The 18,879-nt window shown below is 42.6% G+C and overlaps 1 protein-coding gene across 1 annotated transcript in view; it reads left to right on the forward strand.

The window, feature by feature from the left end:
- Positions 1 to 17,937, forward strand: part of LOC109929478 (muscle, skeletal receptor tyrosine protein kinase-like) — a 183,801-nt gene extending 165,864 nt beyond the window's left edge. The window contains exons 17-18 of the mRNA XM_048620155.1: positions 6,065 to 6,213; positions 17,255 to 17,937. Of these exons, the coding sequence (XP_048476112.1) occupies positions 6,065 to 6,213; positions 17,255 to 17,937 (832 nt within the window). The remainder of the gene's footprint in view (positions 1 to 6,064; positions 6,214 to 17,254) is intronic.
- Positions 17,938 to 18,879: the final 942 nt, after the last annotated feature.

Genomic DNA, 18,879 nt, shown 5'->3' on the forward strand with positions numbered 1-18,879 from the left:
AATTCCCACCCTGAATAGAGGGTGCGGGGTTCAATCAGATTTTTTGCATATCCATGGTTCACAAAGTCTTAAAGTTCACAAGATCTTCAGTCAGATCCAATATTTCCTTGTGGGATGTCCAAAATAAAACTTGTGGGTTTTAGATCTTTCGGGAATTTTCCAAAGCTGCTAGATTTCTTTGGAGAGGTAGAGTGAAGTGATTTAACCTTTAGAATTGTTAAAAGTAGGAATGAAAATGCATTAAAAAGTGGAGGAAAGCATTGGAATTGCCAAACTACCAAGGGAACTAGCAAGAGAGCTGTCAAGTTGTGAGATGTTTAAATCTCCTGCCCTTCAATTGTTTGAAACAAAAACTGTCCTCAATGTAAAAAAACATCAGTCCTTGCTATTGCACTCCATCTGTTGACTAAGCCTAAGGGCTGTAATTATATATGTGCTACATGAACCATTTCACAAGCTATTATTAATACAATGGAATACCAGTCATTTTACAGTTGGATTATGAGCACTTGGAGCTGTTGAAGTCTTTGAACTGTCTGAGATTATGAATACAAATGCTTGTTATTATGAAGGATTAAGTAGTTGAAAGAAGTTAAATGTACTGAATAGGACTTTTGTCAGTGAGAATGTTTTTAGTGAAGTCATGTATATGGACACTTAAGAACTTTAATTTATTTCTGCTTGGATCTAGATGTCTGCCCACGGTGGATTATGGACAGGTTAGTTTGGACACTATAAGGGCAAAGAGTAGTGAGTTGACAGAATAGGTTGGCACACTAAGTTGGCATGGGGCACATAAAGTGTCATGGAGTGGATAGAGGGCTGTAGGTTGACATGGAGAGTGTGAGGGGCCATGTGGGGTGAGTAGGGGGCATGAGGTGGCGCAGGTCAGCATGAGGATTGTGTGGAGAGTGGGGACGTGTGAGGGATGAGGATTGTTGCAACATATTGCAGTATCAGAGCATCGAAGTGTGCCTTTACCACAGGCCTCAGCTGCATCCAGAAAGTTTTGTGGTCACCGCTGAAATCTCTTCCAAGGCAAAGGGCCTGACTGCTTTAAATCCCTCCCCGCCGTGGAACTAAAATTGGAATATCCAAGGGGTTTATTTCCCAGTTTGGATTTGCAGAGCTGGGAATGTTGTTGGCTCTCTGCTCTCAACCTGGAAGTGAAAATTCAGGCTCAGGTCAAATTCGCATGGCAGTGAGACTCACAGATCCAATTTATGATGGTTATAGTTAGAGTGTAATAATTAGTTCCACGAAAGATTACACCAAAAACAACTTGATACCTACCTGGTTTGCTGAGTGTGTCACATGCTCTCCAAGCAGGAAAGGGAGATACAGTTTAACACTTTATCTGAAAGATGGTACCTCCCTCAACACTGCACCAGGGCATTTTGAGTGCAAGGCCTCAAGTGCTATTCTGCCCGAGGTGCCATCTCCCCCACCCCAACACCATCCTACTGCCAGCCAGCCCCTTGCCCTGGCTAACGTATATCCCCCACAACAACACAAAAGCAGACTGTCGGGTAGTTATCAGATTGTGCATTGTTGGAGCTTGCCATGTGCAGATTGCTGTGTTTCCTATGTTACAGTATTGAGTATGGGCAGAATCCTATAGGAGACTGAATGACAGGGGCTATGGCGAGACTTGTGACAGAATTATGTGGGGAGTCCAGAGAGATCTATCTCAACATCAGGAGCAACTCACTGCATCTTTATGTATCTGTCGGGCACCGAGGCGAGTTCCCCACCAGCAACAGCAAGTTGCCAATCAAATGGGATTATTGCTTATTAACAACCTCATTAATGGCAGCCCTCACCTCATTAATACATGGCTTCCTATCTTTAAAAACGCACTGAACAAACTGGACACTGAGACTTCTTGACATGGAAGTCAGAGTGGTTACCTAGTGATGTTACCTCGCTGCTTGCTAATGCTGCACACTGGGTACCAACATCTCAGGGTATACTCCGTGTGTACTGACCACATACACCCCATGTCCACAGACACTAGCACTGGACATGGGCTAATTTCTAAGAACCTCATGATGCATCTCCAATCCACCTAGATGATGCTTCTGAACTTCAACACTGCACCAGCAACGATCATTGTAATGCTGGAGCAAGGACCCTGTACAGTCAGGGAGACACACCCATCTCATGGACTGGACCAGGTTACACCTCCAGGCTCATCACTTGTTTACATAGCACTCACTTAGAGCTGACCTAGATGTTCTCAGCATCCTTGCTTTGCCTTGCCTTTTTGCACATTGCCCCTCAGCCAGAGGTGCCAGGCTCACAGTAGTGCTAAATTGCCATGTCGTCTGAAATAGATGCAAAGGAAGGAAACTTTTCATGGCTCAAGGGAAATAGTCATGTTTAAGGGGTCCCGGCTCAGTGAATCAGGACCTCTGATATCAGTCTGGGGCTTGGACACAATCAGTCACGGGAACATAGGAACATTAGAACAGGAGTAGGCCATTCAGCCCCTCAAGCCTGTTCCACCATTCAGTGAGATCATGGCTGACCTGTATTTTAATTCCAGATACCTGCCTTTGGTCTATGTCCCTTAATACCTCTACTTAACAAAAATGTATCTATCTCAGGATTAAAATTAACAACTGATCCAGCATCCACTGCCTTTTACGGAAGACAGTTCCATCTACCACCCTTGGTGTGTAGAAGTGCTTCCTAACACCTCTCCTGAATGCTCTGGCCTAATTCTCAGACTATGCTCCCTAGTTCTAGAATACACAACCAGTGGAAATCGTTTATCTTTAGGTACCCTGTCTTTTCCTGTTAGTACTCAAAGACTTGGATCAGATCATCCCTGATCCTTTTAAATTCGAGAGAAAACAGACCTAACTTGTATAATCTCTCCTCTTAACCTAACCCCTGAAGTATCATTCTGGTAAACCTATGCTGTACTCCCTCCAAGGTCAATATATCCTCCCTAAGGTATGGTGCACAAATTTGCTCACCGTACGTCACATGGGGTCTAACCAGGGTTTTATAAAACTGCAGTATAACTTCTGCATCATCCAGTCCTCTAAATACAAAGTCAGTCAGCCACTTGGGTTTGTCATAGTCAGGATGTTCTCCTCATAAGAGGTGAAGAGCTAAATGTCAATTGTCCATCTTCTCTCCCACCTATCCTTTCCTCCCACCTCACTGACCAATCCCCACCACTTTCTACCTGCATTCACCTATCACCAACCCACCTACCTTCCCTAGCCCGACCCCTCCTCTCTATTTATTTCTGAGCTCCCTTCCACACTCCCCCACCCCCCATTTCTGAAAAAGGGCTCCAACCCGAAACGTCAACTTTCCTGCTCCTCTGATGCTGCCTGGCCTGCTGTGTTCCTCCAGCTGCACACTGTGTTATCTCTGACTCCAGCATCTGCAGATCTTACTATCTCGAAGCTCACAACCTATCTTGTCCCTCTCTGTCTTCTTGTGGGCTGTTTTCCTCCAGCAATGTGTGTGAGAGAGAGAAAGAGAGAGAGAGGCAGATAGTAAGGGAGATGAAAGTTGTTGGTTCAGCTACTACTATTAGTACTGGTGCAGGGGGAGGTGTCCTGTGTGAGTGAGTGGGCAGTGCAGAAGGCATGTAGGGTTAGGGTGTGTAGGGAAGATATTGCAGGAAATAGTGAGCCTTGGTGGGAGGTGGTTTTAGTAGCAGAGGGACAGTTAGTGTGAGGTATTGGACAGAAGAGGGAGATACTTATGCTGGTGGTCTGCAGAAGGTCACTGGCATTCTTTGTACACACAACCAGATGGCTGAGACCCAGATCACTGCCCCAACCCATCCAGCAGGATCACAAGGTCACAATTGGATAATGGGGTCACAATTGGATAAAAGAATGCCATAAGAGTGGGGTAGGTAGCTAATGAGGTGAGTTTGATAAAGACGCTGTGAGAAAACTCACTGCGCCTCATGATGAAGAACCCTCCTAAAAAATTCAACACTGACAGCTGACTCTTAGCCAAAAAAAAAATTCAGCTCCATAATTCAAAAAGTGTTTCGTTGGATTTAAAGTGCTTTGAGGACAGGAAAGTCCCTCTATAAATTCAAGTCTTCCTTCTTACTTCCTATTTTAATTAACAGCAAATGACTGAATTTCTGGAGGTGTTCCTTTCTATGCCTTTAAACATTGAATATGGTTACAGTAGTCACAAAGTTAATTACGATCCTCAATGGAGAGTTGTGGACCGCGAGAACACTCTTGTTACTTTGCCTGAACTGTCAGCAATGTACCTCAGTTATTTACCCACCTGTGGCACATTCTTTTCTCAGGAAAGCTCATGCAGCACCTGCCCAAACGTCCAAAATATTCTTTGATGCATCCCCGAAGAAAGAATAAGGAAAAGCAGTACAATCTAAACAGTACAAATCTAAAAGGCTAGCAGGAATAGAGATTTTAGAGGCTTTTATACAGAAATTTTTGATGGTGGCAGGCCAATTTGATATGGCAATTAAAAAGGAAAATGTGTGCATACTACTCACCACTTTCGGTTGTGTACAGCGATCATCTGAGGAGGAGTGAGTAAAGATCCCTTTCACAAATTTCTTTATGGGTTTAAATGTGGGCTTATTCCTCTAACTCGCAATTTGAGATTGTCCAGAATATAGTTGTCTGTGGCCTGGTTCATGCGTTGGATTATAATCCACATGACCTCAGCCAGGCACTAAAAGAAAACTCCACCTCTTCAGTTATTATCTGAGGGTGTCTGGGTTTGAAACTGTCAAGCTGTCAGACAACTGTCTAATGAAGGTGATAAAGAACAGGGACTTCTCCATGATTCAATCTTATTAAAAACTCATTAATGAAGTAGGGTCAGGAAGAATTTATTTTATGAAACTATTTGAACTGGCTGTTGCTGAAAAATGATCCATTGGAGGAAATAAAATAATATGTAGGAGGTCATTAACATAATTACAGTTTTGATATGCAGCACATAGCCCTAGCAATAACCCCTCTCAAAGTTGTTATAACGAAAAACTTTGCTTTTAAAATCCATCACCTGACACAAAGTTGTGACTAGCTGAAATATCCACTATTTGTTAAATTATTGAAGCTGTTTAGCTCTGCTGTTTCAAATTATGCATCAGCCTTGATTTTGTGAATAACGCTCCTGTCTCAAAGTCAAAATGTTACGGGTTCAAGTTTCACTCCATAACTTGAGCCAACTCTGCAGTTGCTGTACTGTGGGAGGTGCCATTTTATAATGGGGACCTGTCTGCCCACTCAGGTGGACATTAAAAATCCCATGCCAACCATTTCACAGGGGCAATTCTCCAGCCTCCTAGCCATTCTTTGGTAACCATTGGAGCTTGTCGAATGCAAATTGACTATCGTTTGTGATGGTGATGACCCTTGACACATATCTTAGCTAAAGTTTGTGAGGCTCTACAATCCTAAAGGATGAGATATAAACTCAAACCTTTCCTAATCTAAATTATCAAACAAACCTTTTCAAATAGTCAACTGCTGGAGAAGTTTAGCTCCAGTTATAATTTACAACCTGATTGAATGGTACCTGTTTAACATCTGATCATTAACATCATGCATCAATCCACTTGTCCCGACAAGTGTTGGACTGCTGGAGCCAGCAAAGGGTTTGTCCTGCAGGAGGTGCAGGAAAGATTATAATTTATACTTGTCCCAAGTAGAGGAATTTGTTCTCCAATGAGAAGCCTTGCCAGAAGCATTGACCAGTTTTGTTCCTAGCAATAACATATTCTAATTGATGCAAAAAAAGCTGAGCTAGTCCCAATTCTTTTTTGAAAGTCACAGTTGAATTCACTTGCACTACACTCTCAGGCAGTCCTGCTGACACCACAGTAACTCGTTATTTTGTATTCTCTTTTGTGCTTCTATATCCTTCCTGGAGGTCAGAAGTAAAATCCATTATTAATTTATTAAACAGAGGAAGTGGGACGTATGTCAGTAACAACTTTTAAGATTTGACCCTAATCTCCCTAAGGCTTTAGGCACTGCCTGTTTGTTAATGTGCTGCTCGAGGCCCTTGTTACAATGGTATGTATTGTTTCCTTTAGAGCCCCTCAGCTGTTGGAACAGGAGACTTCCACTATGGTGGCCGTGAAGATGCTGAAAGAAGAGGCTTCGCCTGACATGCAAGCAGATTTCCAGAGAGAGGCAGCCCTCATGGCAGAGTTTGACCACCCAAACATTGTCAAATTATTAGGTAACTCCAGCTTTCAAAAAGCAAAAGTGCAAGCTGCAAGGATAACTCAACATTTACGTCATGCCGCTCACAAAATATGACACCAAGCCACATAACGGAGATATTAGCTGGGGTAGATTTGAGGGACGCCTCAAAGGAGAGAGAGTTGAGATGATGGAGTGATTTAGGGAAGCAGTTCCAGAATATGGGCCTGCTGGCTGCTGAAGATATGGCCACCAACAGTAAAGCCATTAAAATCTGGGATGTGTAGGCAGTCAGAATTGGAGGAGTATGAGGAACTCTGAGGGCTATGGAGGTGATTACAGATATAGGGAGGGGTGAGCACTTGGTGAACAAGAATGAGAATTTTAAAACTGAAGCACTCCTTGACCGGGGTTGGCAAGGGGGTGGGGGTGGAGGAGGCGTCAGTGTCATGGCCCACACAGGGACGATAGCTGGACAGAACTTGGTGTCAGGACACATGCAACAGATTTTTGGATGATGCTACTCGGATGGGAGTATATGGGATGTCAGCCAGGGCAGTGTTGGAATAGTTGAGTCTAGACTAACAATGACCTGGACAAGGCACCAGCAGCGGGCAATGTCATTAGAAGGGGTCAAGGGCTAAAATGTTATTCTGCTCCACTAATTAAAGCCTGTGACTCAGCACTTTGGAACACGACCCAAAGCAACCCCAAACTGGGCCTTACTAATTTCGAAAGGTATTCAAAGTATTTGTCAGAGAAGTTGCCGATTTTTATGTTGAGTAGCAGCTGTTCAAGAATACAGAGGGGGCCTAAAACCAGGGTCTGATTAGGGACCATTTCCAAAGAGGCTGTTCCTTTTCTAGTAAATACACAGAGGGGAAAAAAAACAACAAAATTAGTATTTCTGCAATGGTGAGCAAAGCCCAAGCATTTGCTAGTGATGAGCTTTGCGCATATGGCTAATAAAACCACTGTAGAGCCCAAAATAATTACAAATGATTTGAAAGGTAACGTTTCACATGCTGTTAGTGTTGTCTGAAATACTTCATTATAGCACACAACTGTGACAGTGCCCCGAGTGATCTTTTGTGAGTTTAATCTACACCAGAACTGTGTCCCTGACCCCATGTCTATTTTTTCAGTTTCAATCTCTTCTCTAAGGTGGATGAAATTGAAGAAGAGGGCTAGAAGGAATTCTCTCCCTGGTCCCATGACACAGTGTGTGTGTGAGCCTTTCAAAACTGAGCATTCCAAAACTGAGCATTCCACACATTTGAAGTGAGCAAAGAGGGTTAGGGATCCAAACGGACTGAATGGACTTACATTTCCATAGCACATTTCACAAACTCGGAACATCCCAAAGTGCGTTAAACTTTTGAAGTGTATTTTTTTTTAGGAATTGCAGCAGCCGATTTGTGCAGAGCAAGATCCCACAAACAGCAACCTGACAATGACCAGATAAGCCTGTTTATTTAAACAACATTGGTTGAGCAATTAATATGGCCAATCAGCAGAAAGACCTCTCCTGGTCTTTGGTTAGCTTCATGGGTTCTTTTCATGATGATAGGCAGGAAATTGGGATTAGCAGCTTGTTGGAAAGGTAGGTTATTAAATAGACAATGTAGATCTTCAGGGTGAAAGCTTTATTACTTGAGGACTCAAACAGCAATCTGTAATTCCACAAGATGACAATTTGAAACCATTTTGTTTGACACTTATTTTGGTGGTTAATTGTTCTAGAAGGTTGTATCAGTTGCTACAGTCACACATTTCAAAATTCAAATCCCACACAGTAATAATGGCTGGAGGTTCTCATCAGTGTTTGTGAAGATTATAAAATGGGATTTTTGAGGATCAAAGTTGGGAGTTGCTGAACATTTAAACTGCCAATAGCTTCAGGAAAATTCCTGTCAATACAGCACATCTGGTTTCGTTTGTTTTTAATCCTGCCCTGTCTTTGTACTGTAACAAAAAAAACATCAGAATCACGCAGTAACAAACTAGGCCAATCAAACAACAGAAACATAAGGGGGAGAAGGAGATCCTTGTGTCAGCTGTAGAAATTGTCATATTGCCCTGAAAGAGCCTCATTTTAACATCTCATCCAAACGAAGACATAGTGTAGCAGTCCTTCAGTATCAGCCTGGCCAGGGCTAAGTTTAGGGTTAGGACTAGGATTAGGTTAGGCTTAGTGTTCGGCAGTGTCCTCAAGTCTCTGGAAGGGAAGAGCGAACTACGCACTCTACCATGGTTAGAGTACAGTGCCAAGAGTACAATGATCTCTATGTGTTTTTCTTCAATGCACTCCAATCTGGTGATTCTCTGCACCCAAAGACCAGAACAGGAAAACCTACCCACCTGGCTCTTATTGGAAAAGCATGTGAAGCTCAATCAAATTGCAGCCCTTCCCATTCCAGTTTTCCTTAAGCTTTATCCAAGACCTAACGTAGTTTATTCCTTCCTTTCCTCTCCTGAGGAATCCTGAAGCAATGGCAAAGCAGAGCATGAAAGAGGATGCCTGGCTTGAACTGGAATTGAATGAAAAGTAGTAAAAGGTAGGCCACTTTCAGGGACCACCAACTTATGCTGCAAGAATACCAAAAGAAATTGGACCTAACTACCTGAGATAATCTTCTGCTCCTTAAACAGCTGTTCAGCCACTTTCATACATTAATGAGTCTGTTTAAGGAAAAGGTAGTTAGATTGCCTAGAAGAGTTGTTGGGCCTGTTCTACTCCTCAGCTTTCTCAAGCATTGAGGTGGCCTAGCAAATAAGTATCACCTCGAAAGGTTTTGGTGTGAAGCCAGAAGAGGTGGTTGACATGAACTTTGAAATTGGTACAAAGTGCACTTTGAAGCTGGTGAGCGGTTCGAGTAAATGGCAGAAAAGTTTGCAACTACTCTACAGCTAAGTCAGCACCTGTGGAGAGAAGAACAGAATTAACGGGCTTAGAATGTTCACTTTGGGTAAGGGCCAATGACATTGGGAAGGTCAGGATTGAAGTCTTGGAAAGGGCATTTGAGAATCTGCCAATATTCGCGTTGCGAACTGGAGCAGGAGAGGAGAATTCAGAGCAGCGGGGGAGGAGGAAGAGACAAGATCTGGGAAGGGCTTTGGTGATAAGTCTAACAGAAGGAGAAAAACAGCCTAAAACAATAAGCTGAAGAGTATACAAAGGAAACTTCCCTTAGGGTTGGAAAGACGATTAAAAATGATAAAGAATCCGAAAAATAGATGGGAAAAAATACTGAGGTATGCCTCGCTCAGAGTTACATTATGGATATGCAATTGTGTGAAGCATTAGGAATTAGTATTAGTAAACTAGAAGCAATCTCTGATGGCCTGCCACATTACTTCTGAGCTCAGTTTTTCAGTATCAATATTGAGGGACAGTAAAGCCAAACTAGTGGAGTCTAAACCTGCCCTTATATGATCTTTATTCTTAGCAACAGAAATCTATTTTTTTTGTTTCTCTTACATTGGAGCAGGCAAACTGGGAGCTAACCTCATCTGAATGTTACATTGGCACACTATGGGGATATGTCTACTGATGCACCTTGTAGCTCCTACAGACAAGAGGAGCAGGCAATGATGGTTTTCCTAAGGACTATAATAGGTCATTCATTACAAAGGACAGAAAATACTTGGCTTGGAAATATTCCAATCCTGGACATTCTTAGTCACTCTCACTAGCCTGGGCTAGATTATAATAGAGTAATACAGAAGTAGGCCATTCTGTTATTGTGCTTGTCCCGGCTCTTTGTACAATAATCCAATTACTCCCATGTCCTCTTGCCCTTTTGCCATAGCTCTGCATTTTTTACTCCCCTATCTGATTTTCTCTCCTGAAAATTACCATTGATTCTGCTTCCACCATCCTGTCACAGTACATACCCCGGATCCCAATTTAACATTTTTTAACAAATTCTTATATTCTCTTTGGTTCATTTTGTCAATTGTGTTTGTCCCAGAAACCTACAACAAACTGATGTTAATGTGAGGGTTGACTGTAAGAAGTTCAGCTTGAAATCGGTTCCACAGTTTGATTTTGATCTTGCACTTTGTTCAATGAACATAGATCTTCACATGGTGGAAATTTAATTCCTTTAAACAGCCCCAAATAGAACTTGTCAACTGGAAGATGAATATATTCAAGTTGCAGTAGCCATGACATTTCATGAGATAAACAAGACAAGACACTTAGGGAGCAGTTGCCGTGTGAAATGGTGAACTACAGGAATATTTTGCCAATGTCCCACTCCAGGGCACCAGTTGCTCCCAGGCTCATATGTTCTCAAACCACAAGTGAAAGGCAGAGTGCCTCCCTCTTTCCAAAGAACTTTTCTTAATCAATTGGGACTTCAAACTAGATAATCCATTGGCGAACTCACCTAATGAGAAAATGACCACTTGAGGTTAGTATGACTGGGGCCGTAACCTGTGTCAGCTGAGGGTTGCCTCTAGGGTCAAATGTATTCCTGAACATTTCATCATCTGGCTTGTCACTTCCAACTGGACATTCCCAGACTCCCATCAGTAGTTGCCTTTAGGATGCCTCCACTTCCTACGACAACTAGAAAGCACGCTAAATCCTCCTCACCAATAGATTAGATGCATCTTGATTGTCAGTAAAACACCTTGCCTCCACAACCCCAATATTTTTGTAACTAATAACCAGGTGTTTAAAAACTGTGACAAAAATTAACCTTAAATTGTTTGATGCCACAGCTATAATTGCTTTTCCAGGGATTTCTCACAGATATCAATCCTTCACTTCCTAGAGATCTCACGACAAATCTGGACAGTTGGGTAACGTTTTTGAGAGAGACAGGGAGGTCATTGGACAAAAGAAAGCAGGCCCCAAATAGGTTTAAATGGTTTAGTTTCTACCATTTGAGGAGATTGGAGCTGCATATTAGCCATAACCTGAATATAGACTATTTGTTCTACTGGTGACAATGATGTGCTGCCAAGCAACATTGAAACAACACATGGTGATTTATCTGGCAATAAGGGTAGATAATCCCTTAGCTACACATGCATCTAAATACAATCACATTACAATACATCCAGCAAACCAAGGGAGGCCTTTAAAAAGAATAGTATCTTCCATTTTTTTAAAATGATTGATTACGTGTCTTATCAACAAGCTAAAAATAACTGTAGTGAATGCCAGCAATGCCAAGCTGTTTTGCCTTTATTTTTCCATTAGCTCACACTGGACCCAGACTCCAAGGTCTCATTTACAGCCCAACAAAGATCATTTCCTCCAGGGTTACATTGAGAGTTGCCTCCCTCCAGTTTATGAGTTGACAGTTATTGAATCGTTTACTGAGATGTGAGTTAGCTATGAAATCTGATTCATTACATGGTGTTGTTGTGATCCAGTGGGTATACTTGCATGCCTAAGTCATAAAAACGTGTGTTCAGATCCCAGTCTGGAGACATGAGCCCCTGACCTAGATGATTGCTTCTTGTAATAATTGAGGGAGTGCTGCACTATTGAGGGTGTGGGTTTCAAGATTAGACTCTAAACTGACGCACTGGCTGCCCCCTCAGGTGGATATAAAATATCCTGTGGCATTAGTTTTGAAGCAATGCAGGGGAGTGCTTGGTGGCCCAATATGGATTTCCTTGTATAACAACCTACCACAGACAATCTGATCGTTTATTTCATTGTTGTTTTGGAAGACCTTGCTGCATGGAAATTGGCTTCTGTGTTTCTTATATAGCCAGAGTGGCTCCTGAAGTCCATGGGCTGGAAAGTGCTTTGCGATGTCCCGTGGTTGTGAAAGACTCTTTCACGTGGGCCGAGGGTGTTGCTGGCAAGACCAGCATTCATTGTTCATCCCTAATTGCCCTTGAACTGAGTGGCCAGCTAGCCCATTCAAAGAGCAGTTAAGTGTCAGATACATTGTTGATGATTTGGAGCCACATGCACTCCACATAAGGATAGCAGGTTTCCTTTCTGAATGGTCATCGGTGAACCAAAAGGGGTTTTACAACAATGGTGGTTGTCATGGTCACCTTTACTGAGACTAGCTTAATTTTTTTTTTCTTTTCTTTCATTTGCTTTTTTTGTTATAAATCCAGAAGTGCTATCACATACAACGGAACGGTTTTTCCACCATCAAATGACCGTGACATTTTTTGTTTTTGTTTTTAACTGCAAACCACCACCATTAGTGGTCAGCACTGTTGTCTCGCAGTACCAGTCAATTGGGTTCAATTCCATCCTCGGGCGACTGTCTGTGTGGAGTTTGCACATTCTCCCCATGTCTGTGTGGGTTTCCTCCGGGTGCTGCGGTTTCCTCCCACAGTCCAAAGATGTGCAGGCTAGGTGGATTGGTCATACTAAATTACCCGTGGTGTTCAGGGATGTGCAGGTTAGGTGGGTTAGCCATGGTAAATGCAGGGTTATGGGATAGGGTCAGATCGGGGCGGGGGGATGATCTTTGGAAGGTCAGTGCAGATTCAGTGGGCTGGATAGCCTTTGTCTGGACTGCAGGGATTCTGTGATCTTAACCACCCATGCAGCCAATTGAATATTTACATGCAAAGCGGATACAGGCAACACAAACCATCAAAAGGTGAGGGAAAGGTAGGGACAGTGAGAAATAGCCAAATCAAAATGGAATTGGAGGGGGAGATAAAGCACTGTACCCACAGCAGTGCCCATCTCTCTCTAAAGGCATAGAGAGGATTGGTGCACCCACTTTGAAGCCACCCAGACATCAATGTATCCACAGCAGAGGGCAAAGAGTCGGCAGAGATGACCCCCTCCACAGCCCGCAATGGGTATATTCCAGATTTGTTAATTGGATTAAAATGCCATCAATTGCTGTGATGACATTTGATCCCAAATCCCCAGAGCATTAGCCTGGGCTTCTGGATTACCAGTTTGAGACATTATCACTATCTCCACTGAATGAACACAAGTTCCACTTTTCCTTTTGTATAAACCCAATGCAGCAAATGTACTTTCCAGCTGTTTCAATGCCCCCATGGGGACCATCTGCATTCCGAAAACTTACTCTGCAAAACCTGTTCACTGAACATAAGGACTAGGAGCAGATGTAGACAATTCAGCCTTTCAGGCCAGCTCTGCCATTTAATACGATCCTGGCTGATCTCATCTCAGTCTCAACTCTTTCCTGTCCACTCCCAATAACCCTTCAACCCATTACTAATTAAAAATCTGTCTATCTCCTCCTTACTCAATGTCCCAGAATCCACTACAACCTGTGGCAGTGAATTCCACACATTCACGACCCTTTGAGAGAAGTAATTTCTTCTCATCTGTTTTATATCTGCTACCGCTTAGCCTCAAACAACGACCTCTCGTTCTAGATTGCCCAATAAGAGGAAACATCTTTTCTGTGTCTACTTTGTCAATCACTTTTTGCATCTTATATACTTTAATTATATTTCCTCTCATTCTTCTAAGCTGTAGAGAGTATACGTCTTAATTGCTTAATCTCTCTTCATACTTCAAACCCCTCATATCTGGAATCAATCTAGTGAACCTTCTCTGAACTGTCTCCAATGTAACTATATCCCTTCTCAAAGAAGAGGACCAAATCAGTATGTAATACTTCAGGTGCGATATACAGTTGCAGCAACACTTCCCTAATTTTGTACTCTATTTCTTTTGCAATAAATGCCAGAATTCCATTTGTCTTCCTTTTTACCTGCTCTACCTACATACTAGTTTTCAGTGATTCATGCACAAGAACACCTAGATCCCTCTGCACTGAAGCACTCTGAAGTTTTTTTTTCCGTTTAGATAAGTTGCCTTTCTATTCTCACCACTAGAATGGATTACCTCACACTTATCCTTGTTAATCTCCATCTGCCAGATTTTGGCACATTCACCTAACCTATCTACATCCACTGGTAAGTTTCTTAATTGCAACTTACTATCTCACCTATTTCAGTGTCATCTGCAAATTTGTCTATGGTCCTTTCTGTCCCTGCGTCCAAGTGATTATAAATAATGGAGACCAAGGACTGAACACTGTGACACCCCACTAGTTACATCATGAAATGGGGTCGGCTTAGTTCAGTCGGCAAGACAAAGGTTTGCGAAGCAGTGTGATGCTGTCAGTGTGGGTTCAGTTTTCTCACTAGCTGAGGTTACCATGAAGGGCTGTGCTTCTTGAACTCTCCCCTCATCTGAGGTATGGTGGCCCTCAGGTTAAATCACCACCAGTTGTCTCTCTGCAATGAGAGTGCAGCCCTGTGGCCTAATAAGACTATAGTGACTTGACATCATGCCAGCCAGAAAAAAGACCCATTTATGCCTACTCTCTGCATTGTTAATTAGCCAATCCTCTATGCAAGCTAATAAATTACCTCTAACCCTATGTGATCTTGCTTTGCGTATTACCCTTTTGTGCATGGCCCACTGGCCTGAGTTTTCCTCCACAATCCCACCCCAGATTAGGTTGGATGGTAGTGCAGTGCACAGTGACGTTAGCTCTTAAAATCTCCCTCAGCGTTTCCATTCCCATATTTACTTCTTGTTCACCTCCTGCCAACTCCTCACTCAGCCAAGAAGTTCGGGGAATGTCCTTTCCATGCCCACATTACAAAAACAAAGAAGAGAAATTTGTTTTCATATAACCTACTGAATGCAGTAGAATGTCCTAAGGCCTTTTACGAGAGCAAGACCGAATAAAATTTGACATCGAGACTCAAAAGGAGATATCAGCACAAGTGTTCAAAAAAGCTTGGTCAAAGTCCATTTCAAATAGTTTTAAAGGAAACAGAGAAACAGAGAGTTTCAGGAGGGAATTCCAGACCTTGGGCCTTGGCAGCTGAAGGTATAGCCACCAAAGGTGGAAATGCCACCGTTCAAATGAGATGCAATACCTATACCCAGTTTGCTCTCTTGGATGCTTCCAAAAGATCCCAAGAGCAGTGAAGTGGTCCCTGATGTTGTGAGTCAATATCCATCCCTCAGTCAAAAGTTCCATGTCTTCCAGTTTTCTGACAGTCTTGTTGTATTCCCAATTCTAACAATTCTAAAATATGGCCCTGGCTTATTATAACCTGAATATATACTTTAGTGATGTTGACCCTATTTGCTCATGGGATGTGGGTGTCACTTGCTTTATTGCCCATCACTAGTTGCCCAAAGGGTAGTTAAGAGTCAGCTGCATTGCTGTGGATCTGGAGTCACATGTAGGCCAGACCAGGTGAGGATGCAGATTTTGTTACCCAAAAGGACATAAGTGAAGTAGATAGGTTTTTATGACAATCAGTAGTGGTAACAAGGTGGCCATTAGGTTAGCTTTGTATTCTAGATTTATATTGGATTCAAATTTCACCATCTGCCCATTGAGGTGTTCAATCTCTAACCCCAGAACATCAATCTGATGGTCTGGATTACAAGTTAGTGACATTACCATGATGTCAGCACTTCCCCATCCAGGGACTGAGGAATAAATATTGGCCCAGGATGTTGGGGAGAGCTGTTTTGCTCAAGTGTCATGGGATATATTACATACCCCCTGAGAGGACAGAGAGGGCCTCAATGTAATATCTCAGCGGAAAGACAGAAACTTGGAAAGTGCAGCACTCCCTCAGTACTGCAGTGAGGTGTCAACCTGGATTTTGTGTGGAACTCACTGAAGGCTAACTTGAACCCATTTTTTTTACCTTGGGGAAGAGTTTTACAATTTGAACTAAACTCCTGACAGTCTTCAGCACTCAATGCATAAGGAGGTTTCCCTGACTTCCTTAATGGGTTTATTAGTAACTGTCTTAATCACATTGCTCTTGTTTTTGACTCTCCCACAAATGTAATCAACTATGTTTTACAAAACATTGTTTTTCAGGTTTAACAGCCCTTTCCATTAATGCCTAATGTAGCCCTTTCCAAAGCATTTTCATTCAACATGAAAAAGCATTAAGGACAAAATAATTGGAATACAGTGGGGTGCATTAATGTGAACCATCTGAAAAATTAACTTATGATACCAAGTTCAAATGCATGTGCTCAACAACAAATGGGATGTACTCAATTCCTGTAAGCATTTCTATTTATAGCCTGTGTTGCACAAGTGTTTTTCATCATAAAATGGATCATATAAATGACAAACAGAAGAGACAGGATTAGGACAAACAGCAGAAGACTCAGGCCAGATCCAATTGGATTCTGTCAATGTATTCAGATATCTTTTAAAACTGGTCAATCTTCAGGTTTCAATTCAAAAAGGAAAGTTCATGCAATCCCAGACTAGGTTTTTCAGAACCTCCACACCATAGCCTTACAAAATGGGGTCAAATTTCACATACTTACCAATCTGAAACCCTCTTAACACCCAGCGAGCAGGAGTGGGAAAGGTAGGCGCTCAGGACTAAATGTCTTCCCCCTCCAACCTCCCATTAAAATTAATTAATGGCTGCTCAATTTGGCCAACAATAAGAATAGCCAAACAATAATATTATTTTTATATTAATCCATCATTTTGCTGAAGCTATTAGGAACACTGCTTGCAAAAATAAACATCAATGCAAAAGTTTGTTTTCAGAAACCTTCTGTCTTGAATGGTGGTCTTTTTTGTTTCTTAGAACTGAATTAAAGTTTAGAATGGTGACTCATCAAATATTGGAATAATTAGGGACATGTAGAAATAATCCAATGTGCTCCACAACAGCAACATGAAACAAAATTAAACATTGAGCCACATGAGGAGACAGATGCACAAAAACTCAGTTAAAGAGATATGTTTTAAAGGGTATTTTGAAGGAGCTAATGAGGTACAAAGATTTAGAGTGGGATTTCCAAATCTTAGGCAGTCGAAAGCATAGTCTGCCAATGGCGAGTGATTAAAAATCAAAAAGGTACAAGATTAGAATTGGAAGAGCGTAAAGAACATGGACTGTTTTAGAAAAATTGATGATAATTTTGAAATCAAAACATTGCCAAACGTAGACCAATGCAGATCAGTGAGCACAAAGGGTGATGTGTGAGTGAGACTTGATAGAGGTTAGGAGAGGGGCAGCAGAGTTTACACAGTGGGTGCCTTCATGATAACTGAGAGGCGTTTTCTGATCTCTCTCGACAGGAGTGTGTGCTGTTGGAAAGCCAATGTGTCTGCTCTTTGAGTACATGGCTTACGGAGACCTGAACGAGTTCCTACGCACGAGGTCAGCCATCAACATCCGCACCTTAAGTCAGGCCAGTTTCTCGCAGCGGAGTATTGGCTCGGGCATGGATCTGATCCCCCTCAGCTGCGCAGACCAGCTCAACATTGCCAAGCAGATCTCAGCTGGCATGACTTACTTGTCCGAGCGCAAGTTCGTCCACCGGGACCTGGCCACGCGCAACTGTTTGGTGGGAGAGAACCTGGTGGTGAAGATAGCAGACTTCGGACTCTCTAGGAATATCTACTCTGCGGACTATTACAAAGCTAATGAGAATGATGCCATCCCCATCAGGTGGATGCCACCTGAATCTATTTTCTTCAATCGTTACACGACCGAATCTGATGTCTGGGCTTATGGCGTGGTCCTTTGGGAAATCTTCTCTTCTGGCATGCAACCCTACTACGGCATGGCCCACGAGGAGGTGATTTACTACGTCCGAGATGGGAACATCCTGTCGTGCCCTGAGAACTGCCCGCCAGAGCTGTACAATTTGATGCGTCTCTGCTGGAGTAACATGCCATCCGACAGGCCGAGCTTTGCAAGCATCCATCGCATTCTGGAGCGCATGCATGAGAGAATGACACTCACGGTGCCTGTCTAACCCCCTTCTAACTTTCTATCACTCCATGTCCTGGATTCCCTGTGAGAATGGTGAGCATTGCGTTGACTGGCTGGCTGCCATGGGCAACAGAAATGGAGACACAATGTGCCACCAGAACACACAGGAGCCAACATTTAGACCACCGCAGAGCTCTCCCTTTCTGAATCTTGTGTTTTATGTAGCGTTTTAAAGACACCAGCCCTCGTGTTCTTTATTCAGGAGTTACAGTATGATTTTATATAAGTGATGTATGACAGCATATTGCGAGGGTTTGTGATAGAATAGATAAGGAGAAACTGTTTCCACCAGCATTGGGTCAGTGACCTGTGGTCATAAATTCAAGATAATTTATTTGATCCTTGCATGGGATGTGGGTCTGACTGGCAAAGCCAGCATTTGCTAGGCATCCCTCATTGCCTTTGAACAAGAGTTGCTTGTTGAGCCATTTCAGAGCAGAGCAGAGACAAATCACATTTCTGTGGGTGTGAATACAGATGTAGGCCAGGCCGGGTAAGGATAACAGACTTCCTTCCCGAAAGGACATTAGCGAATCAAATGGGCTTTTACAACAATTAACAAGGGTTATATGGTCGCCATTTCACAAAACGAAATCAGCAGGAAAATATGAGATAACATGTAGAGCTGGATGAACACAGCAGGCCAAGCAGCATCAGAGGTCAGGAAAGCTGACGTTTTGGGTTATCTCAGATTCTCCAGCATCGGCAGTTCCTACTATTTCTGTAACAGCAGGAAAATAGTTTTTTTTTAATCGCAGTGATTTGTTATTGCAGCACCTGAAAAGATGATAGAAACAGATTGTACAGTCACTCTCAGAATGGAATTGACTCTTTGGGGAAAAAGGAGAATTTGTCAGGACTTGGAGAGACAGCAGTAGTGGGGGGACAGCAATGGGAGGAATTGGAGAGCTTTCTGGAGAGCTTT

The sequence above is a fragment of the Rhincodon typus genome, chromosome 3, assembly GCF_021869965.1.
Source record: "Rhincodon typus isolate 14 chromosome 3, sRhiTyp1.1, whole genome shotgun sequence".
NCBI classification, from domain to species: domain Eukaryota; kingdom Metazoa; phylum Chordata; class Chondrichthyes; order Orectolobiformes; family Rhincodontidae; genus Rhincodon; species Rhincodon typus.